This window comes from Metarhizium brunneum, chromosome 2 (assembly GCF_013426205.1).
Source record: "Metarhizium brunneum chromosome 2, complete sequence".
Classification (NCBI taxonomy): domain Eukaryota; kingdom Fungi; phylum Ascomycota; class Sordariomycetes; order Hypocreales; family Clavicipitaceae; genus Metarhizium; species Metarhizium brunneum.
Window position 1 is genome coordinate 1,706,108 of NC_089423.1, and position 25,682 is coordinate 1,731,789.

Below are 25,682 nucleotides of genomic sequence, written 5' to 3' on the forward strand. Positions count from 1 at the left end.
CATAGGAAAGAACTAACATGAATTACCAACGATTTCCCTACATAGATTAATATCAAGCCATAGAACACGACCAAAAACACCCCTTCTCTTATCAAAGAATCACGTGGGAACGATTGCGTATTTCTTGTTGGAAACATGAACACGTGACGCGTTTCCAATTGTACTCACTTTTATGGGTCCAGTCTGCACGTGACGCGTTTCCAATTATCCCTCTGGTGTGCGAAGGCTCCAATGCGGTATCTGTAGGCAATCCTTACTGACCCACAATTTCCAACGTGCCCTGTAGGTCAGGGTCCCCAGCGCGATCTTTCGCTACTGTTCCCGGAAGAACGTGAATTTCCGAAGCCCTGAGGAGGGTACCTTTGGGGCTAGCGAAAACCCACAACCACAATTTTTCGATTGCCAATTCAGCCCTCATCGAGCACTCCGCCCAAAAAGTTCCCTCCTCCCACATCCGCCGCCAATTCGATTGCACTGGTGAAGCAGCATAATCATCAGGTGAGTTCGCAAATTACACACGCAGCACGAGAGTTGAGAGGTCGACGATGAACCAAAACAACGACGAATACAAGCCATCGACTCGAAGCCGTCATTCGAATTCGAATAATTCCCATAGGGCGGCCCGGCGTGTTCCGTCATTTGGATAAGCATCACCGACCGACCTCTACTCTTGATGTGCTCTGAAATACGCCTCTGTCCAATATCAATCCGCTAACTCTCTGCTTTCTTAGAGCTCGCAATCATGGGTATCTCTCGCGACTCCCGCCACAAGCGCTCCGCCTCCGGTGCCAAGCGTGCCTTCTACCGTGCGTACAGACAATAATACCCCCCTGAGCAACATATATATTCTTTTCTGCCTCTACAATCGAAAGCCCGTATGCTATTGCTCGTCAATAAAAAGCATACGTTCTGACCTATTTCAACAGGGAAGAAGCGCGCTTTCGAAGCTGGCCGCCAGGGTGCCAACACCCGTATCGGCGCCAAGCGCATCCACACCGTCCGCACCCGCGGCGGCAACCACAAGTACCGTGCTCTGCGTCTCGACTCGGGCAACTTCGCCTGGGCCTCCGAGGGATGCACCCGCAAGACGCGTGTCATCGTGGTCGCGTACCACCCTTCCAACAACGAGCTCGTCCGCACCAACACCCTGACCCGCAGCGCCGTCGTCCAGGTCGACGCCGCCCCCTTCCGGCAGTGGTACGAGGCACACTACGGCCAGTCCCTCGGCCGTAGACGCCAGAAGGCCCAGGCCGCCAAGGAGGGCAAGGTCGAGGAGGAGACCAAGAAGAGCAAGGCCGTCGAGAAGAAGCAGGCCGAGCGCTTTGCCGCCACCGGCAAGGTCGACGCCGTTCTCGAGAAGCAGTTTGAGGCCGGTCGCCTGTACGCCATTATTTCCAGCCGTCCCGGCCAGTCCGGCCGCTGCGATGGCTACATCTTGGAGGGCGAGGAGCTTGCTTTCTACCAGCGCAAGCTGCACAAGTAAAGTGTGTTTTTGTTGTGTGCGCATTGGCCAAGGAGAACGGGGAGAGGTTGTGCTTGGGAAGCTGGAGATCCAGTCGGCATGGCAGCTCCCATCCGCTGGTGTCCAAAAATCAATCCCCTCACGGGAATGGTGTTCAAGGGATTTTCTCAATTGTCTTGGGCATATTTTTTCAGGGCATGAAGAGCTTGACATGAAGCATCGGAATGGGTCCATAGGGAATGAAAACAAAAGAAACTTTTTTTAACGTGAAATGTCACTGTACAATTTAATTACACTTATTTGCTGTATATGATGCATGAATAATACCTGAACCATGTTGCCATGCCCATAGCAGTAAGCGGACAAGACAATGTCACATAGTAGAGTTGCGTCCCCGGTGGACGAGGTATTGCTGTGTTTCGGGGACTTAAGCATGTCCCTTGAGATAAACCTTGTATTTCAATGTTTCCTCCTGCATCACGACACAACCAGTCCAGTTTCCGCGGGCCCTCAAGGTATCACAGGGCGATACGTTAGCCAGGTGGTCGAATACTTGTGATAAGTCACGCTCGATATCCACGTACGGTAACTTATTCTCTTGTGACACTTTTTCTACAAAGTACTCATCCTATCGTTGTGATTACCCGCTCCATGTTGTTGTCATGTCAAGGTCCAGCCCACCACAAAAGAAATCCATCAATGCACCGAGAACCAAGAATGTAGTATGCAAGCCCGCCGATATCATCATACATCAAGTCAGCTATGGTTTCCTTCCTCTACCACCTTGTATCCAGGTAACAAGGAGAGGTCTTATAACGCCATGCGGTAGCTTATGACAGCTATTTTTTGTTTTTGTACATGAATGCTTCCAATAACAGGAGAAGCAGAAGGACGAAAGAGAATGAATTTTATACGCGTTGCTTTCCACTAGTATATAATGTGGAAGAAATTGTGCAGAGAAGAGCCAGTGTTATGTGCGAAATTGACGACCCATGTCGGTCCATTTGGTTTTCAGGGTTTCGTGTTCATCGTTGATCTGTAGTGAAACAAGCACATGTTAGTCGTTCAGTGAGAAACCAAATGTGGTTACCATTCAGGGTTTGGAAGTCACTTACCTGGGCATAGCGCAATTTGCAATCCGCCAGCTCCTTTGCGAGTCTGTGCAATTCATTCTGCAAATCTACGTTTTCTTGGTAGACGTCTGCATTCTTCTTCACCATTTCACTCCGCTCTATCTTCCACTTCCTCTCGATCTCCTCAGGTTGTAACTGAATCACGTTCCTCAGTTCCTTAACCTGACCCTGGAGGCCCTCGTTCTCGTCCCGTAACCTATCGTTCTCACCCGGTAGCGTATCGTTTTCATCCCGTAGCTTTTCGTTCTCTTTCCGTAGCTTTTCGTTGTCGGTCCGTAGCTCTTCGTTGTCGGTCCTTAGCGTCTCCATCTCCTCTCGCAACTGATCGCTCTCCACCGTGCAATGAACAAGCTTGTTACAAAGATCTTTTTGCTCGGCATCATGAGCCTGGACTCGTTCTTCCAATTTTCGCACCTGACCAGCCAGGTTCTCTTTAGCCATCTTCAGATCCTGCAACTCTGTTTCTTGTTTCTTCCTAGCTTGAGTCTTCTCCTCCCATTCCGTGGTATATATCTTCAATATCTCGGGCGTAATCTTGACCTCGCATGCATCTCGGACAAGTTGGTCCGCTCTATACACCTCCTTGTCTATGCTGGAACTGGAGCTCCCAAAGAATCCATTTTCAAGGATACTGCCCTGGCTGGGATCTTTGTCGATATACACATCAAAAAGCCTGTCCTTCAAATACGTTGTAAGTTGTTGCATGTCGGATAATCCCAGCAGCGTGCTAGCATTCTTTTGCATCAACACGATACCGAATCGCAGAACAGCAGACAGGCCTTCGGACAAAATCAAGTCGTAGATACGGAGAACAAGCTGAAGCGGGAAGCGGTAGGCGAATAAGGTGAGAAACCATTGCGTAGCATAAAGATGTGGGGAGACATCGCGACGATGCAAGTGACAGTACAGTGCTGGCTCCAAATCTTCCAGCAAACGCTCGAATAGGTAGCAATGCATGTGCAATCCCGGCATATCCTTGATAAACAAGTCCCGTAGTTTATATTGGTGCATTAAACGAACGAGCAGACAAAATGCCTCGTCCTCAGGCATCTAGATATGAAGAGTGTCAGTGTCAGTCATGTTCTCGTCGTGGCCTGGCTAGACGGGGGTGTTTTTGCTTACATTGAATAGCAATGGCATGATCAAAAAATTCATGCCCTGTGCGTAGCCAACACCATCGTCGTAGAGAGCATACGCTTTGCAGACGCCAAACAGACCTTCTTGAAGCCCCGCAGCAGCGGCATGCTTGGAAAAGCTCGTTCTCGCCCCAAGATCACGTCGAATAGTTTTCTCGAGGGTCTGAATTTTGGCTGCCCGCTCTTTCTGTTTCTTTTGTTTCTCCGCGACCAATGCAGCCTGTGCTTTTGCAATCGTCTCCTGGCTCTTCTCGCTCCTAGGTGACGTGCTGCCATTGCCAGCCGACTTATTCGAATGAATAGATGATGCGGAAGACTTCACGCCGTCACCATTTGTGTAGGAGGCGATGCCACTGGCACTGGGAGTGGGACTAGTAGCTGTGCTGCGGATATTCTGCTTGTCCTTGTCGGTACCTTGGGTGACGAGATCTTTGTACAGAGTTTCAAGGTGTTCATTTTTGCTCTGCGCAAGGACTTGCCAGATGACTCCTCTAATAGCGTTGGGAATGCCCGTAGCAATGGCCCTGTTCAACTCCTCGGGGCTGGTTCGGGCTACCGCTGCCGGACCTTCATAGACGACAGACTGCCAAAGATCCCAATCCACTTGGGCTTCCTGCATTGCTGAAGGCCCGGCATTAACTCCAGATGCTGTGCCAGGGGCCAATTCATGATTGGGACTCGGCACTGGAGGCAGTGGGCTCTTGTCACCGGGCACAGTCTTACCGTCTGTGCTGACGAGCCCAAGCGCATCCTCTTGTCCGTCTCCATCGCCAGGAATTAGCTGTATACCAGCTTCCTCGCGCATTCGTAGAACTTTGAACCTGTCCTTGAGACTCTTCCGATGGTTACCATTGGCGCCATTCGTAACTTGGTTTTCCTCCGTGAGCGTACTGAGCATCATTTCTGGGTTGCTTGTCAGGGTAGCAATGGAGCTTGCGGTGTTTCTTCTCCCAGAAGGCTGAGCTGGCGGAGACGTAGAGGTGTCTTTGTTTGTGGAAAACCAGGAAAATGGGGCCGAGCGTTTCCGGGCAGGAGGACTTGGGGCCGGTTGCGGTGGAGGAGCGGCGACTGCATTGTTTGAAGGGCTAGGGCTCTTCGAGGGTGATTCAGCGGAGGGAGACCAAGCCATAGATGGGAGAGCATTTGTAATGCTGCTCAGAGACAAGGTCTTGCTGGCATGGTCCTTTTCAGGTGGAATCGGGGGTGCTACCAAGATACTCGTTTAGTGGGCAAGAATTATAGGGGTCAGTTGTTTAACACACCTTCTGGCTTGGCAGGCGTCTCGTCATCCAGGTTCACATTATCGAGGTTCGATGTATTGGAAATGCGGCGCGAGAGCGGTGACGACGTCCTGCCCGGGGCTGGCTTTACTTCCGCCTTGTCAGAGTCCACCAATTCATCCCTGGAAGTCCTCTTGTCTTCTTCGTCTTCCTCGTCCTTCTCTTCCTTCTCGTCCTTCTCGTCCTTCTCGTCCTCGTCGCTTTTCTCGCCTCCCTCATTCTCCTCATCTTCTCCGTCTCGTCGCGAAGCCCTTTTCGAAAGGGAAACGGATCTTTTGGTCAATGAGCGTACAGAGCCTGCATCAACTGTATCTGCAGTAGTATCTGCATTGTCTACAGCATCTTCGAACGAGTCCCTGTCTCCGCCCTGCAAACAAGCGAAGGTCAGCAAATATTCCAAGAGGGAACAGTGTGGGAAGGGAGGCTTGTAATTGCTCTATAAAGCTTGCGGGCAGAAGCTACAGGCAAAAACAAGTGAATTTTGGCCTCGACGTACCGTATCTGGGCTCGAGCTGGCGGCCGAGGAGGGCCTCGGCTTCCGTTCCTCCTGATCATCAGGAGAAGAAACGTCGCCGCCCTGCAGCGACATTGTATTTGTGCGTAAGCGCAGGGCGCCTTTGAGTGCGGTGGTTGTATATGTCAGTTTATGTTGCTCGTGGTTTGGAGCAGTTCAGCTCGTGGCCACCAGCACCGAATGAGGTGACGACTGCTCGTGTGACGTCGAACCTAGGGCAAGGGGAAAGGAGGTTTCTTGTCTGCTCAGCCGTCGACTCTCTCGTATACTAAGGATGGTAAGCAAGGAGCGTGCCGCGCAGCGTCGCAATTACGGCCAGAACAGGAACAAAATTATTGAGAATGCGGAAAAGTAGTTACAGAGTGGAAGTCAGAAGCAGGGAGTAATAAAGAAGGCGGTGGTGAGTTGGCAAACGGGCACTGGTCTCCTCCCCCCTGGTTTCTTAGCGGGAGGTGGAACATTGAAGACCGAGGAGATACTTGGTGGAGTTTGGCGGTTAGTTGGGGGAATGTGTGCAATGGCTCGTGGCGGCTGGCTTGAATGTTTCTGGGCATTGAATGCGCAAGCTTGCTAGCCCAGGAACAGGCACCTGCTAGTTGGGAGCGAGATAGGGGCTCTGGACGCCTCAATGGCCAGCTGGCAGATACAGCACCAGCAACATTGAACCCAACGCTACCAGAAGCCTGGTCTGCTCTAAGCAACCAGCACCCGGCAACCAACCCTCAAGTTAGGCGTGCATGCGGTCTGGTGCTCAAGTGGGCATGGAGGCAGACAGGCCCACCTGGACTGGGGAGCTCTGGCCGCTGACACCGACCCTCGACCCTTCGAATCGCAGCGTCAGACTGGGTCTTGGATGGGGCTCCGGGTCCAAGTCAGGTTTCAGAGGTCGGCTGGTGGGCCCACCTGTGGAAGACCCATAAACATTCAATGTTCGGATTGACACGCAAAAAGCATGGCATCCATTCATCAGAAAGGCGGGCAGAGAAGCGAGGTTGATACTACGTACAAAGATGGCAATGTTAGCGCCCAGGATTGTTCTGCTATGAACCTTGAATTTCAATGTTGCTTTCCAAGTGCTCCAGTATGCAATCTGTGCTTCGTGCCCTGTGCTCGTATCGCGTGTCAACCACATTGTTCGCCCCCGCCAGGGGCTTTCGCTTCAAAGGCTCAAAAGGTGCTTATATTGGCATTCACTGATCAAGTGGTTTGTTGGTCCTGCTACCACATGCCTCTGCGGAAGCCTGAATACTGGCGAGGAGCAACATCATTGATGCTTCCCACTCTGCTTTGCCCGCATTGTCAGGGGAACCGTCCACGAGAAAACTCTATATTCCCCAGGTGCGGAGAGGCAGATATCCCAAGGAGCGCCGCTTAGCCGCACATTTACCATGTACGACGACGTCTAGTACCAATGTATGTACAAGTTGCGAGGCATGGGCCGTCAAAGCCAACTCAACGTGTCATTTTTAGCATGACAGCTCGATCTTTGTAGTATTCCGCTTCCAAAGGCAGATTTGGCGGGGTCTCTCTCCTCTCCAAGCTCCAGACTATGCTGCTGCTCAGTTGCACCTGCCGCGTTGACTCCAGCCATCTGGCACCAGACTGGTGATGGTGGCGGTGTCGTCAAGGACCACATTTCAATACGGGAGTATTCCATAGAGCGTGGTTGATCCGCCATATGATGAGTGCTCCAAAGGAAATACAATCCTAATTCAAGTTTAAACTGCATCAACCATGTTGTGGGTGGCCATGCGCATGTGCGCCAGACATGCATCCATCCTGCAGGCCCTTTGGAATGTAACCGTAACCATAGCCTCAAATCCGGCGTGCTGATTGGCTGCCGCAATGTCACCACTTGTCCGTTTTTCTTTGCTTCACCAGGAGCGTGAAAGAGGGTCTGGCAAGGGCACCGTGCTCATTGTAAGGAACAGGTTCGCCATTTGCACGCCAAGCCTGGCCGAGCGCCGTTGGAATTATTGATTGTGCACACATGGCAACCCACATGTCACCATAGTACGGACTGGCATGTTCTGACGACCTGTACATATGTTCATGGCATCATTGGAAGTCTTATGTCATGGATGCGACTAGCCACAATGGGAAGGAAAAAGTATTGAACCAGATCAGGTACTCGGTTATCGCGCTTCATACTATAATATACTACAGTATATTAATGTTTATGTCTTGGCGGGTAAATATATTTTATCAGACTGTATTCCTCTTCCTCTATCGTCCTTGTCTAAATCCTCATCTAGTGCCTTTGACTCATCTTCATGCTTCATTGATGTTTCTTCTGCAATAACAGCACAAATTTCTGGGGGAACCTCGCTATCTGAACTCTCATGCAAAGTTCATCTCTTTCCTCTTTTAGCTTAAATGAGAGAATTCTAAAATGTGTGTTTTCTGACTTTTGTCACACGTCCAAGATGACAACAAAGGCATCGGCCACAAAGATCACACAACAACAAAGGAAGTATCATGAAAACCCGAGCGGACCTTGGCGAGGTTTGCCTCAGGCACTAGGGCTCACCGAATTCATGCATTTATAGAGACCTCTGACCCTCTAAGTCTTCCTAGGAAACCAAGGACCTTTGATCCCGCATAGTTGCTTATTGAAATGATATTGAACCCAACCTTCCAACCCCAGTTGACCCGCCCTTGTCACAGTTCTCCAAGTCAGGATCTGGGGCAATAGCAATCAAGCCCTTTTCAAGCGCTACTTCAATGTTTTGGAAACAGACCGTTTAGTGGTGAGAAACATCTCATCAATGGGCCCCTTACCAAAGACAAGGCCCATGTTATCCTCGGCTCTCCAAGGATAAAGGTGAGCGGCCCTAGGCAAACCTGGGGCCAGCCACTCTCGTTTGATTGGTTCCCAAACACGTAGTGTTTATCAGACTTCATTGCTTCTGGGCAGTATGCTTTAATCATTTATTCTCTCATCTTCGATTGTTGAGAAGGATTGCGCTTTCTAGTACCGGCATCCCTGATGTTCAGACCAGCCCTCGATAGAATGAGAAGTGGAAATGTCCGAGCCCTGCCTAGTTTTTTTTGCTCCAAATTTTCTTCCGCTGAGTTTGACCAGTGGTATAGGTTTGAAGTGGTTTTATTTTCTTGTCCAACTCTTTCGCAGAGCAAGATAATCATATCGCATGGAAGCGAGTTCAGCTTGTGAATCCGAAAACGATGGCGCGGTGTGTTATTTTGACGAGGTGCTATAATAGACAACAATTTATTAGTAAATACTTGATGTGCAGGATTTCGAGGTAGCCTTACAGTGGGAGGTAAAAAGTATTTAGTCACGTCAGGTACCCGGCTCTCGCGCTTCCTATTACGATGTACCGTAGATATATATGCATTATATTATAATATTAATGTGTGCTACTCAGTGGTTAAGCATATTCTGCCACAGATTATATATGTACCTAGGTACCTACTGAAAAGCTTAAGATTGCGAGGATAAACCTCAGACTCCCTGATGTGTGTGTTCAAAAGTTTCTGACATGAAAAAGTCCAGATGTCAACTGCATGTGGTATCCAATGCCATCCGTCACTGTACTTTGTAAGTGGGAGGAGTCTTGTCATTTGCACGGCAGCTAAGAGAGAAGGAGCGCGCGGAGTAGTAAAAGAATTTGACGCGTCAACTTGAACGGGAGGTGTTAGCAACATTTACTGTACTGCTGTCACGTGTTGCACGTGCACATATGGTCAATATCAGCTGTAGCTGGCCTCGATGGCCCCAGATAGTTTGCAGAATCAAGACCTTTCATATCATTCTGCGTAATAACTGCTTTATTTATACCATGTACCTAGCTAGGAACTGAAGCAAGAGACCGGTTGAACGTCGTTCATGGGATGACGGTGCTGCTTACCAAAGATGTCAATCGGTACGCGCCTCTACTTGGACATTCTTGGCCCTCAAATGTCAACCGTCTGCATCTGGTTCAAAATGTTCAATTGCAAGTAGTTTGTTCCGCAAGCTGGACTCATGCATGCAGCCAGTAAAAGTGCACCAGGTATTTAAGGCTCAAAGTCAAGCGCTCCCAAAACTACCTTGTACTACCTGGTGGGTAGTAGCTGCCTCAAGTGTTCAACGTCGCCCGCGACAGCCTACCAGGTATGGAGTACACCGGTACTTACCAAGTACTAGGTACTAGCGTGCCCCCAAGCAAACATCCATGATCGGACCAAGTTGACGCCCACCACCAGCCGCAAGACTCGGACGCCTATTACGCAGAGGCCCACTCTGTTGCTGAACCTGACGTTTTTGACATCCGAACTCCTCCATCTTTTTCACTCCCAACATCACAGCTACTCCTCAACCCCCCGACACACCCTCTGCACCTAGGCGAACCTATATCGAATTGCTGAGGGCCGCGTAGTAGATTGTATCTACTGTTTCTATATCCGCCATATTGTCATTTAACGTTTTGGGGAAGCTAATCTGGGACGTCCTGCACCCGTCCTTGCACCAGCTCTCTAGCTTCATCTACCAGACCAACCGAACGGCCACCCACCAAAAACTAGTCCCGCGTTCGATATCCCTCGTTTCACAAGTTTACCGCGAATATAGTAGCCCTGCTAAAAGGGGCTGTTGGTTTAGCTTCTGGTCCGTTAGACTCCGCTGCCGCGGGCTTCTTGCTCCCCTCACCGAGCAGCTGCCTGACGGGATCAAGTGGCACTTGTCCGTATCACCATCAATATTACACCTCAGACTACGGGTTCTGTTGAGCGAGATATTCGGGGCTGTCCGTTGAAGGGCACTCCGGCCCCTTGCAGAGCAGCATTGTCGCCCAGGCTAATAGCCAAATCGTAGTGGAGGGGGAGCTTGCTTGTGCTTCCGCGGCTCTGCCGCCTCTCTCTTCACCATGGGCAAAATCATCAAGACGATGCAGTCCAAGCACAAAGAGACTTTGGTAAGCTTCTTCCCTTCCATCAACCCGAGTGATTGGACTCGTTCTTGACGCGGCCTCTCTAACCCCACATCTCACAGTCTCCTTGGCTGAAAAACTACGTCGAAACAGCCTCCGCCATAGATTTGCCGTCCTTGCCGAACCATCTGTCGACATTCCCATCGAGATGGCCATTCGGACGTGGAGATTTGTATCACTGGATACCGCTTCTCAACCGATTTGATAGCATTTTGGAGCATTTCAACAAAACTTATGCCCTGAACGAGGGTCCACAGTCTCGAGATTTCGCCGCCGACGTCCTCCTCAACCGTGCAAAAGATTCGGCATTCAGCAGCGAGAAACAGTGGACATATGAGGAGCTTCAAGAGCTTGGTTTCTCGGCCGATGGTGACAGGGTGCTGATAGAGGCTGTCTTGCTATTCACTCGCATGCTCCTGGAGCATTGCGGCAACCGCAGCATCTATGCGAGCAGCCCGCATCTCAACGACCTTCTTAACACTACCGCATTGTCTGTTCTCATTTCAACATTGGAGGTGGGCTCCGAGTTAGCTCAGCGGTATCAGGCTTCCGTCAAAAGGATCGGCAATGCTTCCAGGCAGATAAGTGCAGCACTGTTAGCAAACCATTACAACATCGACATCGAGCGAGTCCAACAAATTGCGCTGCCGTTTGTCAAGACTCCCATAGTAAGCCTAGCTGACCCTGCGTCATCCATAACCCCAGTCTCGACCAAGGGAAAGGAAAAGGCACACGGGAGCAGTAGCAGAAACTCGACTCCGACCCATGCTAACGACCTGGTTGCAATTGCTACCTGTGACGATGCAATGTGGCAGGGATGGGGCGACGTGAAAGTGCTGTACTATCCACAAGACAGCAATGTCGGCGTTGACGTGTCAAATGACGCCGGCCGAACGTCACTCCCCTCAACACCGACCCCCCTACGCCGCAGCCATACCGTTGGTAGCCAGCAGAACACTCCCCGAGCCCGAAATATCGGTACCGATGACTCATCTCCTATTATCCCGCGAACTCCAGCTGTTTCGGAGGAACATGCCATCCCAGGTCAAAAGTCATTTGATTTGCCCAAGTCTGTGGTTTCGACTACATCTATCTATGACCTTGTTAAGCGATGCCCCGATGACATGCCGTCATCTGCAAAATATGAGCTTTTTCACCGAGTCCGAGTTGCAAAGGCACTCACTGAGTCGCTCGAGTCGCGTCAGAAAATACTCGCGATCCGGTTACTTGCGATTACCAATCTGGCCTACATCCATACCGAATCAAACTTTGTTGACAAGGTTCTTCGTCACGATATTGACGAGACCAGAAGATACCAGCTTGTCTACCAACTTGCGGAGCTGATACACCCCTCGGCTGATGGACATTCAAAAATACCGCTATGGCTTCAGACGTTTGCCCTGGCTCTCCTGGAGGCTGTGTCAGGATTCCATGCCAGATGCCAAGATGTTCTGTCTGCCTTGAACGCCAATGTCAACCACGGAATCTTGCTCTACGTCATTAGAAAGGCTGTAGCGGGCATGCAGGTTGATGAGGCGACCGACATCGGTGACCAGGCCAGCGAAGCAGACGACTGGCGTAACAATCTCTTTTCTTTGACCTTGCATCTGTCCATGGCCACCCGCGTTGGAAGTGAAATGGTTTCGGCCGGTCTTATGGATATCCTGGTTGAGATTCTCCACATCCGGTCCCAAGTGGCTCAACGACACCATTCGATGGTGTTGGCGTTTCTAGATGGCCTTATTTGGACGTATCAAAATGCATTCACTGCCTTCTTCAATGCTAGCGGCCTAGGCGCCGTTGCACAACTGCTAGTAGACGCTGTTACAGAGGCCCAGAATTCGCTAAAATCATCTAAAGGTGTCAAACCCGACCAACAGTCTGTGGTGGTCGACTATGAGATCCCTTACTACCAGCAGCAGACGCTAAAATGGCTTCTCAAATTTGTCCATCACATCATGTCAAATTCTTATAGTTATGGTGGCAATACTGAACGCCTGCTAAGAAATCTAGCAGAAAACTCTGACCTGCTTCACAGTCTGCGAGAAATCATGGCTAATAAGCAGAGCTTTGGATCGGTGGTGTGGACTAATTCAGTCACAATTCTAAGTGATTTCATCAATAATGACCCAACCAGCTTTGCCGCCATATCTGAGTCCGGCATGATCAAAACATACCTCGAGGCAATTACTGGTCAGCCAGTGCCGGAGCAGCAACAAGGTGGGGAGTCGAAGCAGGCTGAACAACACCAAGAAGACCAAGGTGATGCCGAGTCTCCGGATTCGTCTGCTGCCGCCGCTTCAATTGCAGACGAAGATGACCGGCCGCATCCTCCCTCAGACGATGATATTCGCCGCACAAGGCGCAACAAACCTGCCGAGGGTATTTTGGCCTCTTCAGAGGCGATCAATATTGTTCCTCAGGTCCTGAATTCTATCTGCCTGAACAATATGGGCATGAAGCTGGTTGTCGCCTCGCGAGCTTTTGACAGCTATCTTGAAATTTTTGAGAGCTCTCAGCATGTATCGTGCATGGAAGCAGACAGCGACTTGGCGGGCAACGTCGGCGCCAACTTTGATGAGCTTGCCCGTCACCATCCACCCTTGCGAACGTCCATCTCCAATGCTGTCATCGACATGGTTGCCAGAGTACGATGGCTGGGAATTGAGAGAGGAATGGAGTCGGACTGGGGTGCCAGGCTGTACGTCACCACTGCAGAGGGAACTGTAGTCACTGTTCACCCGAACGAACACTTCATGAAAGCACCAACGGTAGAGTCTGCCCCTGAGCGACAGGGTGCTACCACCGAAGGAGCAGACGTGGACATGTCTGACGCAGCTTCCACCAACGAGACTATCACCGAGAAGAACAAGAAACCTCAAAAACTGGCCCCCGCTCAATCACTTACACCATACATTCATGGTCTGGCTAATTTTTTGACCGGCTATTTGTCTAATACACTGCTCAAGGTGAACTTTGTGAGAAAGGGTGGCATTGAGCTCCTTCTCGACTTGTGCGAGTCACCAAGTCTCGACGCATCATTTGGTGATTCATCTGCCTCCAGAGTTCTCAATCAGGTCATCGCCCAATTAGTTGAGCACTCCCCTGTTCGGGGTCTGCCCTCCCTATTGCGCCGCGCGCAGTCAAACATTGATGTGTTGAAACCTCTTGCAGCCAAGACTGAAGCTCTCCCTCCGTACTTTGGCGCTTTCCTTGCTACGGATTTGCATGTCTGGAGCGATGATCCCGAGCAATCGAAAGTTGTTCTACAAGCAACGCAAAAGATCAAGGCACTGTTGAACGCTCAAAATTTGATTAAAATCATTTCCGACTGTTTCACCACGTCGAGGTCCAACGCCCTGCAGTTCTACCCCGTGAACATTTATGATTACTATTTGAAGCTCGTAAAGTCTATCGGACCCTTGTTGCGAGGTATTTTGGCCGAGGAAGCAGGCGAGCTCTCCGTTGTACCACAGCATTGGTCGTTGCGCCGTCAGGGTTTTCTCGGCGTGACCAACACAAGTGAGGGGCGTGATGCTGCGGGGAGCGACGAAACCTCAATCCCAGATGTGCTCAACGATGCTGCCAGAAGCTGGCCCTCTGCTGATGGCACTGACACTTCTGCACCCGTTGAACCTACGGAGCAAGAGCGCTCTAGCGCCCGGTTCATGAACTACGAGATCTTGCACACGCTTTTGCATCCCATGATCCCCACCTCCTTCCCCTTGTTTCAATCTCTAGGCAAAGCCCTCTTGCCTAGGAGAGAGCCAAACCACCTTGATCCATTCCCTCGTCCTAGACAGTTGGAGATTGCGATGGCCTTGGCGGACACTGTCTTATCGCATCTTGGCCCGTCAGTCGCCCAGGCTGAGCCTACATCTAAAGACTTCCATTACTGGATTATTATGCTTCACACCATTCATGAAATGCTAATCGACCACCCTTCACCTCGACAAAGCGACAGATCCAATGTGCAAATTATCATGCCAGTTCTCCTTGCATTCAAAGAACAAGGTGGCCTCGACGTGCTGAATTCTATACTCAGGATCTTGGCATCTTCTGTGAAGGCGGGGCCAGACAGCAACATAGACGAAACGTCAAAAGTCAAGGTTGCCGCATTTGGACTTAAGAAAGTCCTTGATCTTTACTACATCCTGGTGAACGGAAAGTACTTGTCGGAAAGCAGCAACCACTTCAATCTTCATCGCCAGGCCGATCGGTCACAGAATATTCCAAACGTAGCCCAGCAGATTGTGGTTGAGTTTCGCGCAGCAATTCTGCCTGCCATCATGGAGCTTTGGACGTCCAACTTCGTCGAAAAGGTTCCCGATGCCACGGTGAAGAGACTCCTGGATATTCTCAAGATTGTGTGTGCGGCTGAGCACGAACCCCAAGCTATCCCCAAAGATGCCAAGGCGCCCTTGATGCTTTTCAAATACACTGATGCGAGATTTAACTGGGCATCTGTTCAAAGCGTGGTGAAAGAGGTCATAGACACGGGCTTTGAGGAAGATCTTGTTCACGAAGCAGTCTATAGAGCCAATGGGAACACTGCACCCGTTATCGAATATTGCCGCGCTCATACAGACGGTCTCGCAGGGCCACGAAATCCCATTCCTCCTGAGGACGCAGACATTTCGGCTCTACAACAAGAATCATCAGCAGTCCAAGAAGATCAATCGAATACAGTTACTGCCCCTGACTCCGACCAGATGATCTTAGATGCTCTTCCCGATATATCTGCTGATGACATGGTCGAATATGTCGATCGGCATATCGGCAATATTCAGGCTGATAATGATAATTCATCAGAAGCCACGGGTGTAACGTCATCCAATCACAGAGATGACACGACCGACAAAATCCCTACTATGAATTTTGTTGTAAATTTCAACGTGGTCAAGGACGAACTGGACAACATGCGTTCCAAGATCCGCGCACAATTGATTGACCAATGTCTGGACGTGATTCGAACCCATCCCGAGACGGCCATTGAAGTATCAGATTTGGTATCTACCACCATTTTGCGACGGCAGAATCAGGAAGCCCAGGAAGAGGTTGCCTCCACGCTCACATTTGCTCTTTCATCTTTATCTCTGGACGAGGATGAGAAGCGGCGAAATGGCAAATGTATTGCAGCCTACGCTCACCTCTTGGCTCTGTTGCTCCAGGACGAGAATTTCTTTGAGCACAATAAGGAAAATCTCGCTGATAAGGTAGACGAGTATGTTGGCTTCTTGAAAGTCCCACTTTCGTCGTCCACCGACGAATTGCCGCCTTGGATTCCTTATATTTTGCTTGTTCTGGAGGCTCTTCTCTGCCACGATGAACGACCAGTCCCGGTGCAATGGAAGCCGCCAAAGTCTCTAGAAGACCCCGTTTCTGAGCCTGTCATTCGATTAGGCCTGCCACTGGTTGGTGATGAGAATTGTAACAAAATTCTGGAATCTCTACTTAACTTGCTGCCTCGTATTGGCAAGGAGGAGATTCTGGCAACTGCAGTGCTGAGGGTGCTTTTGATCCTGACTCGGAAACGACGCCTCGCAAAGGTCGTAGGCGAGAAGAAGAACCTGCAGCGATTATTCCTAATGGCCAAGCAACTCTCTGGCTCCGGCTCCGAGCGTCTGAAGCAAACAAGGCTTACTGCACACATCATCACCATCTTAAGGCACATCATTGAAGACGAGGATATAATCAAACAGATCATGCGCGCAGAGATACAAGCGGACTTTCCCAATTTAATTAGGAACCAACGGGGCCACCCTGATGTATCATCTTTTCTCCGAGCCATGGCACCTGTTGCCCTTCGCGCTCCGGATCTGTTTGTGGAAGTGACAAACGAGGTGCTTCGATTTCAAAGATGGATGGCTCCATCCGGGGATTCGAACCGATCGCAGGCTTTGGTTTGGAAAGACCAGCAATCCGACTCCAAAACTGAAGAGGAGAAGCCAACCGCAGATGGATCTTCGAGCGATACCGTAAAACCCTCAACAGAGCTTGCCGACAAAGAAATGGCTGACGTCCCAAAGGCACACCATGACATTAAGCGACCGGTCGTAGAGAATCCCGATGGAGTCATTCATTTCTTGCTGTGCGAGTTAGTCAACTATCGCGAAGTAGATGACAAGGAACCTTCTGCGCCTTCTGACCTCAACACGGAGGTTACTGGAACGGCAAACTTGCGAGATCCTAGCCCCAAGGATATTTCAGCAGCTGACGGAAAGGATAAAAAACAATCGAAACCTTTGTTCAAGGCAGAAGAGCATCCTATATTTGTTTACAGATGTTTTCTGCTGAACTGTTTGGCAGAACTCCTGCAGAGCTACACACGAACCAAGGTCGAATTTATCAACTTCAAGCGTAGCGCCCCACCCTTGTCGACTACAACCCCAATTAAGCCACGAACAAGCATCTTGAACTATCTGATTTACGATTTACTGTGCCAAGGGAACCTCAACGGTACCACTGACACCATTGTTTCGAAGAAGAAGGCAGCGACATCGTCGCTGACTCAAAAGGTTCTGGTGGCCCTCGTGTCTAAGACCAGTGAAAAGGCTGCAGACCGTAGAGCCGACAAATTTGTTTACGATGACGAACCTGACTTGCTGTTTGTCCGAAAATTTGTTCTAGACACAATATTGAAAGCTTACGAGAAGGCACCGCTCACTGATGAGCCTCTTGAAACCCGATATTCCCGGATGCAGTGCTTGGCTGAACTCATGAACCACATGATTGGTGAGAGGGATAGGGACCAGAATCCAAATTCACGAGGCAGCGACAGTCTTCAGTCTCGCTCACAGGCGCAGCTCCGCCGATTAATGTACGAAAAGGGCTACGTCGACAAGCTCACGTCGTCAATCGCCGAAATTAGCCTCAGCTATCCGGGCGTAAAGCGGGCTATCAAGTATATCCTCCGTGTTCTGCGTGTTCTAACCAGCACCGCAAAGGAACTGAGCCAATCAAGTATTTTACCTGCAGATCCTGCTGGTGACCACAGTGACGAGGAATTCGCATCATCTTCATCACTGTCTGATGTGGACGACGATGATAGAGAAGAGACTCCGGACCTGTATCGTAATTCCGCACTAGGAATGCTGGAACCTCGGGGAGAAGATGACGAGTCCGATGAAGGTGATGAAGACGACGATGAGGACATGTATGGCGATGAATATGACGACGACGAGATGGACTACGGTGAGAATGATATTACCGATGGCGAGGATGACATTAGTGATGATGACGAAGAACTTGGTGGCATGGGAGAAATTGAGGGTCTCCCTGGTGAGCCAGGCGTGGTCGAGGTCATCATGGATGAAGATGAAGATGACGAAGAAGACAGCGACGATGAAGAGGATGACGACATGGACTCTGCTGATATGGAAGATGTGGAAGACCGGGTAGAGATAGTTGACGAGGATGGGAACCCTCTTGAGGAGGATGGAGACTCTGGTTGGGAAAGCGAAAGCGATGTTGAGGAGGATGATGACCCGGACCAAGATGCTCTGGATTATGACGCAGAGGTCCAAGAAGAAGGAGAAGCTCATATGCATGGCATGGCCCCAGGCGATTTGCTTGACAATATGGCTCGGGCTATTATGGGGGATGATGGAGGGTATGATCCGGATCTAGGTTTGGACGACCATTATCTCGACGATGAGCATGAAGATGGTGGTATGCTGAGTCCCCCCTCCCCATTTCCTTTTGAAGCAAACCCAAGGGCGAAAATACAGCTGCTAATAAAATGCACAACCATAGAAGATGAGGACGAGGATGAAGATATTGATGACGAGGAGTACATCTATGACGAGGACTATCCAGGTAAACTTGTGAAAAGCTGTTTATGGCGATTCAGTAGCATGGTATTTATACTAATCGTGGCTAACCTTAGATGACCAACTGCCCCCAATGCCATCGTTGGGGTGGGATGCTGTCAACCCTGACATGGATGACCGACATCGTAATATGCTTCTCGTTGATGGCCACAGACGACCCGTATTGGCTCGAATGGACAACCGCAGTTCCTTTCCCGGCCGTTTCCTCGGTGGATCTCATCGTGATCAACTGGGTAAGCTCTTGATCTAAATGCTTCCATCACAACCCTTGCTAACTCTGCAGTAGGAGAGTTCCGCAGCTACTTTACGTCACGAAACCACAGATCTACGGGGGCACAATCTAACGCGGAGGATGGTCTCAATCCCCTCCTGCGTCGCAGCGATCAAGCAAACGAAGGCCTGCCTCGGCCTGGCCAAACGCACGCTTTAGATTTAAGAATTCCGCCTGGTTTGCTCGGCGCCGGTCGCCACTCCATGGATGGTCCCATGGGCTTGTTGGGAGAACTCATGGAATTTTTGCCAATGATGAGCCAAAGCGGAAATGGCCAACAGGCTTTTCATTTCCACATCACTGGACCTGGCGCACCTCGCGAATTTAGAGATCTTGGCCCAGCACGGTGGGTTAGGACTGATAATCGGCGCGACGCAACAGCCCAGGAGCCTCACCAAGCAGTTTCCTTCACCGCAGAATCAACCTTGGACCGCTACCAGGAGGAGGCCAGGATGGTTTTTGGGGTCAACCACACCACTGAAGCGTTTAAGCTTATCAACATTATCACCGCACAGCTTACTCCCGCTGCAATGGAGCTTGAGAAGAAGATCAAGGCCGAGGAAGCAGAGCATCAAAGACGTGCAGATGAGGAACGAAAGAAGAGGGAGGAAGAAGAACGTCTTACCCAGGAAGCGAAAGCGGCGGAAGAGAAGGCTGCCAGAGAAAAGGAGGCAAAAGAACGTGAAGAACAGGAACGACTTGCGCGGGAACGCTTGGCCACTGCAGAAACCACAGAAAACGAGCAACCAGATCGTTCCAGCGAAGAAGCGATGGAAGGTATCGAGACATCTGGACCATCAAGTGAGCCTCAGTCCGCAGTAGAGCCAGGGTCTACGTCCGCTGCCGCTGAACAACCCCGTGTTATGACTACTATCAGGGGTGAAGAGGTTGACGTTACGGAGCTGGGCATTGATCCTGAGTATCTGGCCGCCTTACCTGAAGAATTCAGAGAAGAGGTGATTGCTCAGACTGTCAGTGAGCGGCGATCTCAAGCTCGCGAGGAGGCCGCAGCTGGAGAGTCAACAGACGTATTCCAAGAATTCCTTGACGCTCTTCCTGACGAACTCCGCCAGGAAATTGCCCAGCAAGAACGACAGGAAGAACGCAGGCGAAATCGAGAAGAGGCTCGTCGCCAAGCAACTGTTCCATCCGGACAGCCGCCTCCCGCTGAAATGGACGCAGCTAGTATTTTGCTCACCTTTCCACCTGCTCTTCGCCAACAAGTTCTCATGGACCAAGGCGAAGACATAATGGACCAGCTCACACCGGAGATGGCTGCCCAGGCGAGAGCCTTGAGTCAGCACCACCCCCCAATGCCTCAGCATCAAGGCGTACGATCTATCGTCACCCCAGGACAAGGACCTCCTCAAGCTGCTGCCCGGGACAACAGCGAAGGTAAAGCTCAACGCCGAGCTGTAGTGCAGATACTGGACAAATCTGGGGTGGCGACTCTTTTGCGCTTGATGTTCATCGCCCAGCAAGGTTCCATCCGAAACTACTTGTTCAGCGTCTTTGCTGATGTCTGCGAAAATCGCCAAAACCGACTCGAGGTGGTAAGCACGATCCTTCAGATTCTTCAAGAAGGCAGCACAGATATGAACGCGGTTGAACGAAGCTTTGGGCAGCTATCGATAAAGGCAAGGAAGCACAAGGAGCGTGAAACCGACCAGAAAACACCTCAGAGTCTTAAGAAAACACTGACAAACTTGGGAACCACCGCCACACAAGTTCAACAGACCAACTCGGAAACCTCGCCGCTCTTGATTGTGCAGCAGTGCTTGGACCTTCTGGTGGACCTGTGCACGAGGAGTCAACACATACCATGGTTATTCTTGACCGAGCACGAAGTCGTAGGGTCTACTCTTAAGAGGGCATTGAGCCGAAAAGGCAAGATTAAGGACTCTAAGGCTCACAAGTACGCAATCAACTCTCTCTTGACTTTGCTGGATCGTGAGATTGTCATTGAGAGCTCTGTTGTGATGACACATCTCGCCGATTTGCTAAATCGTGTTACTTTGCCACTTCTTAGCCTCGACCGCAAACGCAAAGATACCACAGAGGAGGTCAGAAAGGAAGCTCCTGTCGCTACTGAAGGAGAACAGCGGTCTGCCTCGGCTGAACAACAACCACCTGAAACGGGTACCTCTACTGAACCTCCCGCAGGGCAAATACCAACTTCTGAACAAAATGCCGACGCTGCGGAGGGAGAGCCTCATCAACAGAAGAAAGAACCTGGATCGAAGAAACCGAGACAATTGCAGCCACCAGTCATTCCACCACAGAATCTCACTCTTGTTGTGAAAATATTCGTTGCTAGAGAGTGCAGCTCCAAGACATTTCAGAACACCATCTCCACCATCAAGAACTTGTCGGCTATCCCGGGCGCAAAGGCTGTTTTCGGACAGGAGCTCGTGAAACAAGCCCGTCTCTTGAGTGAAAATATCGTCTCAGACCTAGACGACCTTCTTCCCCATATCGAACAGGCCACTTCTGGTACTGAAATCCAAGGCGTTGCACTTGCCAAGTTTTCTCCAGGGGCGTCTGAGCAAAACAAGCTACTCCGCGTTCTAACTGCATTGGATCATCTGTTCGATGGCCGCAAGAAAGGTGGTGATGGCGAGACGGAGGAGTCTAAAGAGCATGACAAGCAGCACCTCGTCACTTCTCTATATCACAACTCTACATTCTCTGCCATGTGGGAGAAGCTCAGTGCCTGCCTCAAGGCGATTCGAGAACGAGAGAACATGCTGAATGTCGCTACAATTTTACTCCCACTGATTGAATCCCTTATGGTTGTATGCAAGAACACGACGGCAAGCGATGATTTGTCCCAGAGCCAGGCGAGCAAAGGCATGGTTCTTTCTAGTCCACCACCAGAAGCCCGGACCGCCAGTTTGTTCTTTGCCTTTACGGAAGATCATCGACGCATTCTGAACGAACTGGTGCGCAATAACCCAAAACTCATGTCTGGAACCTTTGCGCTCTTGGTTAAGAACCCCAAGGTTTTGGAGTTTGACAATAAACGGAACTACTTCAATCGCAGTGTTCACTCGCGAAGTAGCCAAAATAGTCGCCCATCCTATCCTCCCCTGCAACTATCAGTCCGTCGCGATCACGTATTCCATGATTCCTTTCGATCACTCTATTTCAAGTCGGGTGACGAAATGAAATTCGGCAAACTTAACATTCGCTTCCATGGAGAGGAAGGCGTTGACGCGGGTGGTGTCACACGTGAGTGGTTCCAGGTGCTCGCTCGACAAATGTTTGACCCCAACTACGCGCTCTTCACGCCTGTGTCGTCAGATCGTACTACTTTCCACCCCAACAAGCTCAGTGGAATCAACCCGGAACATCTAATGTTCTTCAAGTTTATTGGGCGCATCATCGGCAAGGCCCTTTACGAAGGTCGCCTGCTTGATTGTTTCTTCAGCCGAGCAGTTTACAAGCGAATCTTGGGTAAATCAGTATCGGTGAAGGATATGGAGTCATTTGATCCTGACTATTACAAGTCACTCTGCTGGATGCTGGACAATGACATTACGGACATCATCACAGAGACATTCTCGGTTGAGGACGACGAGTTTGGCGTTACGAATGTTTTTGATCTTGTTCCCAATGGCCGAGACGTTGCTGTCACTGAGGACAACAAGCACGAATATGTACGACTGGTGGTTGAACATAAACTCCTTTCATCTGTCAAGGAACAGATGGAGAAATTTTTGCAAGGTAGGATCTCTCGAGGCCCTTATGGATTTTTTTTTCTTCTTTCTTCTCTAATAACGTTAATTCATTTCAGGCTTCCATGATATCATTCCTGCTGAGTTGATCTCCATTTTTAACGAGCAAGAACTTGAGCTGCTCATCTCGGGTCTTCCCGATATTGACATTGATGACTGGAAGAGTAATTCGGAATATCAGAATTACACACCATCATCTCAACAGATTCAATGGTTTTGGCGAGCTGTTAGGTCCTTTGATAAAGAGGAACGCGCCAAGCTGCTCCAGTTTGTGACCGGTACCAGCAAAGTCCCCCTCAACGGATTCAAGGAACTTGAAGGCATGAACGGCATCAGTCGTTTCAACATTCATCGAGATTATGGTGACAAGGATCGATTACCGTCATCTCACACTTGCTTCAATCGTAAGTATCCACTAGCAATTTTGCAATTGTCTGGAAATTTTTGCGGCTTGTGTAAGCTGACTCGTGCTACAGAACTTGATCTCCCAGAGTACGAAAGCTATGACATGTTGCGAGCTCAGCTTCACAAAGCCATTACCCAAGGCAGCGAGTATTTCGGATTTGCATAGAAAATGCATATGATGATGCAACAACATGATAAGTAAGAAACGCCGCAGCAGCATAGCGTGGTCAGACCATATAACGGCGCCATGGTGTTGGAAGTGTGAATCAGCGGGTCCTGGCCGTATGGATATACAATTCGCTGGCCTTGTACCTTTCCCTTTTGGGGTTCCGTTGGTTTCATTTTCGAGTAGTGCATATTGTTTGGAGAGTGGCTGGTGAGCGCGCGGCAAAGTGCCCTTTAGTTGGTTGGACTCTCTCCTTTATGGAGAGAGCCGCTACGCAAAGTATCTGGATTGGTCAGACTAGGGAGAAGTGCAGGTCTCACTGGAATGGGCATTCAGAGATTAATGACACATGAAGGGGAGCAAAAGCGTGTAGAGTATGGAAATTCGCAATTAGAGTAAATATGACTTGACAGGACTTGAGATCCATGGGCTGCGCGGGGATGTGACAAAGAAGAATGTGATGTGATGATATTGGCCAGCGCCTGGGCTAGTGACGGTTGACAGGTTAACCATGTACGAGGATCTTTGCAGTCAGTACAGATCAGTATCATCACAGTGACAGATTCAAGGTACGATTATACGCGGACACAGGATTGGAACAGGAGTTAATTTGAACATGGCATCAAGAATGCATTTTGATAAGTCTGAAAATGCTCTCTAATACATCCGTGATCAATTGGTGAGGGCTGGGACTTTCGAAACCACGCGAAACCCCGCTAGCCCACGGGATATTGATTGTAAAAAACCTTCACTCCCAAATGCATGCATGCAAATTCCCCCATAGGAACCAAGGTAAATTTTTCCACTTTTTGATTTTGTCATTATACGAAACGCAACGCCAGAGCCATATCAACCCGTTTTTACTTGCGCATAGAAGAGGCGCGGCGCTTACGGGCATCGGCCTTGTGGGCCTTGGCCTCTGCGACACGCTTGGCGAGGATCTGGGCGTATTCGTTCTGTGGAGAGGCATTGGTTAGTTGTAGTCTTTACAACGGCGCCGGGTTGGGAAAAGAACTTACGGCCTCGTCCTTGACCTTCTCGGCCTGGCGGCGCTTGAGCGCGGCGCGATGGCGCTTGTGCTGGAGACGCTGGGGAGTGACCAGTCTCTGGATCTTGGGCGCCTTGGTGTAAGGCTTCTTGCCCTCACCCTTGGGCTGGACCTCGCGGCGGATGACGTACTTGCGAACCTGTTATCCGGAGGGGCGTTTCATCAGTCTCTATTCACACAAGTTTTGTTGTACTCTGGTTCCGGTGGGCATAAGCTGAGGGGAGAAGAACAAAAGACGGTGGAGAATTTGTTCATGGACACAAAAAAAACGGCAATTTTTGTTTCCCCGTTTCTTTCTATCCTCCTCAGAGCATCATACCCACGGACTTGTTCATCTCACACTCTACCCGGACTGCCATAACCAACGCCGCAGCTCCGAGTAGGCGATGACCGAGTATGGATTGTAGGAGGTGTAACATACATCGTCATCCTTGGTGAGGCCAAAGAACTTGCGGATCTTGGTGGCACGCTTGGGACCCAGGCGCTTGGGGTGGACGACGTCGGTCAGGCCGGGGATGTCGCCGTCACCCTGCTTGACGATGCTGAGGGCCAGGACGGACAGATCCATGCCGACGATGCAGCCACGGACCGACTTTCGCTTGCGCTCGCCGGTGCGGCGAGGGCGGTAGCAGGAGTGGCCGTCGGAGAGCAAGAGGCGGACACGGCCGGGGTGCATGACACCCTGCTTCATGGGGAAACCCTGCTTGTCGTTTCCTCCGGTGATGCGGAAGATGTAGCCCTTGAACTCGTCGCCGACAGAGTCGCCAGCAACTTCGGCGCCCATCTGTTTCATCTGGTTAGCTCAAAAAGCTCGGTTTGATTGCATCAAGACTCCGACTGAGGCCGTCTCCCCCATTTCGAGTTGTCCAGCATCTCTCGGACAGTCGATGTAGAGGGAGCAGCATCGGGTTTTGGTCGAGGGGCGGGACGGTTCGGGACTCGGACGTACGCGCTTCTCCATGAAGACGGCCAGCTTGCGCTCATCGTCAATGTCGATGAGCTTCTGGCTGCCATTGGCAGGGTAGGAAATGTTCAACTGTGCAGAAACGTGTTAGCCAACGGTTTCCTGTTTTTTTTTTCTTTGGTCTATCCAAAGATTCGACTCTGCGCGACGATAATGGTTTCTCTCGACACGTGCAAGGTGTGGACATGTTCAAATGCTAGTGTGATATGCCGGTATTTCCCATTGATCGTCGGCGACGTCGTTTCTTTTGCTGTTACAGCTGAGAATGCAGATTCGTACCTTCATCTTGCCAGTTGTGGATGGTGCAAGTTGACTTGACCTGGCGCTTGTGAAGTCGGTGATGGATGCAGAGGGATGGAAGAGCAGAAAAATTAATGGACGAATTCGAGAAAGTGTGTGCCGCTAGGGTTCCCTCTTCTGTGTGTGGGAAAATGGGAAACGGCCAATGATAATTCAAGAGCGGGGCTCGGTTGAAGCGGTTCTCTGCCACAGTCACTAGCCATGAGAAGCGGTTTGCGCCACATTCGATGTTCCTTTCTGCCCCACCTCGCAACTGTCGTTGCACTTTGGCACCCAAGGATGAGTCCTCGTTTGGTCTTGGTCGGTTGTATTGACAATGAAGCAACATTAAGCTCAATTTGTAGTTCGTAAATACCTTGTCCGTTAAAATGGAAGCATGTGCCTAGGTAGGTAGTTATATACAGAGATGTTCCCTTCTCCCCGCCCCCATTTTCTCTTCGTAAGTCAACCCGTTGACGTCCCCAACGGCGGTGGTGCTCCAATCCCAATACATATATGTTCCG

General features: G+C 50.3%; 4 protein-coding genes across 4 annotated transcripts; 2 read left to right on the plus strand and 2 right to left on the minus strand.

Moving 5' to 3' along the window:
- Nucleotides 1-742: 742 nt before the first annotated feature.
- RPS8B (40S ribosomal protein eS8) lies at nt 743-1,483 on the plus strand (the record flags this gene model as incomplete). Its single annotated transcript, XM_014691390.1, has 2 exons — nt 743-806; nt 927-1,483. The coding sequence occupies 2 exons, from the start codon at nt 743-745 to the stop codon at nt 1,481-1,483; spliced, it is 621 nt and encodes a 206-aa protein (XP_014546876.1).
- Nucleotides 1,484-2,432: 949 nt separating this feature from the next.
- GYP5 (GTPase-activating protein GYP5) lies at nt 2,433-5,600 on the minus strand (the record flags this gene model as incomplete). The annotated part of the gene is made up of 5 exons (XM_014691391.1): nt 2,433-2,498; nt 2,578-3,645; nt 3,718-4,937; nt 4,994-5,378; nt 5,508-5,600. The coding sequence occupies 5 exons, from the start codon at nt 5,598-5,600 to the stop codon at nt 2,433-2,435; spliced, it is 2,832 nt and encodes a 943-aa protein (XP_014546877.1).
- A 4,793-nt stretch (nt 5,601-10,393) lies between these two features.
- G6M90_00g034830 (uncharacterized protein) lies at nt 10,394-22,867 on the plus strand (the record flags this gene model as incomplete). The annotated part of the gene is made up of 7 exons (XM_066130159.1): nt 10,394-10,441; nt 10,519-18,127; nt 18,212-18,274; nt 18,345-18,521; nt 18,575-22,285; nt 22,356-22,700; nt 22,773-22,867. The coding sequence occupies 7 exons, from the start codon at nt 10,394-10,396 to the stop codon at nt 22,865-22,867; spliced, it is 12,048 nt and encodes a 4,015-aa protein (XP_065986598.1).
- Nucleotides 22,868-23,727: 860 nt separating this feature from the next.
- rps602 (40S ribosomal protein eS6) lies at nt 23,728-25,164 on the minus strand (the record flags this gene model as incomplete). Its single annotated transcript, XM_014691393.1, has 5 exons — nt 23,728-23,823; nt 23,887-24,054; nt 24,337-24,699; nt 24,865-24,951; nt 25,159-25,164. 5 exons carry the CDS (start codon nt 25,162-25,164, stop codon nt 23,728-23,730), a joined length of 720 nt encoding a protein of 239 aa, XP_014546879.1.
- Nucleotides 25,165-25,682: the final 518 nt, after the last annotated feature.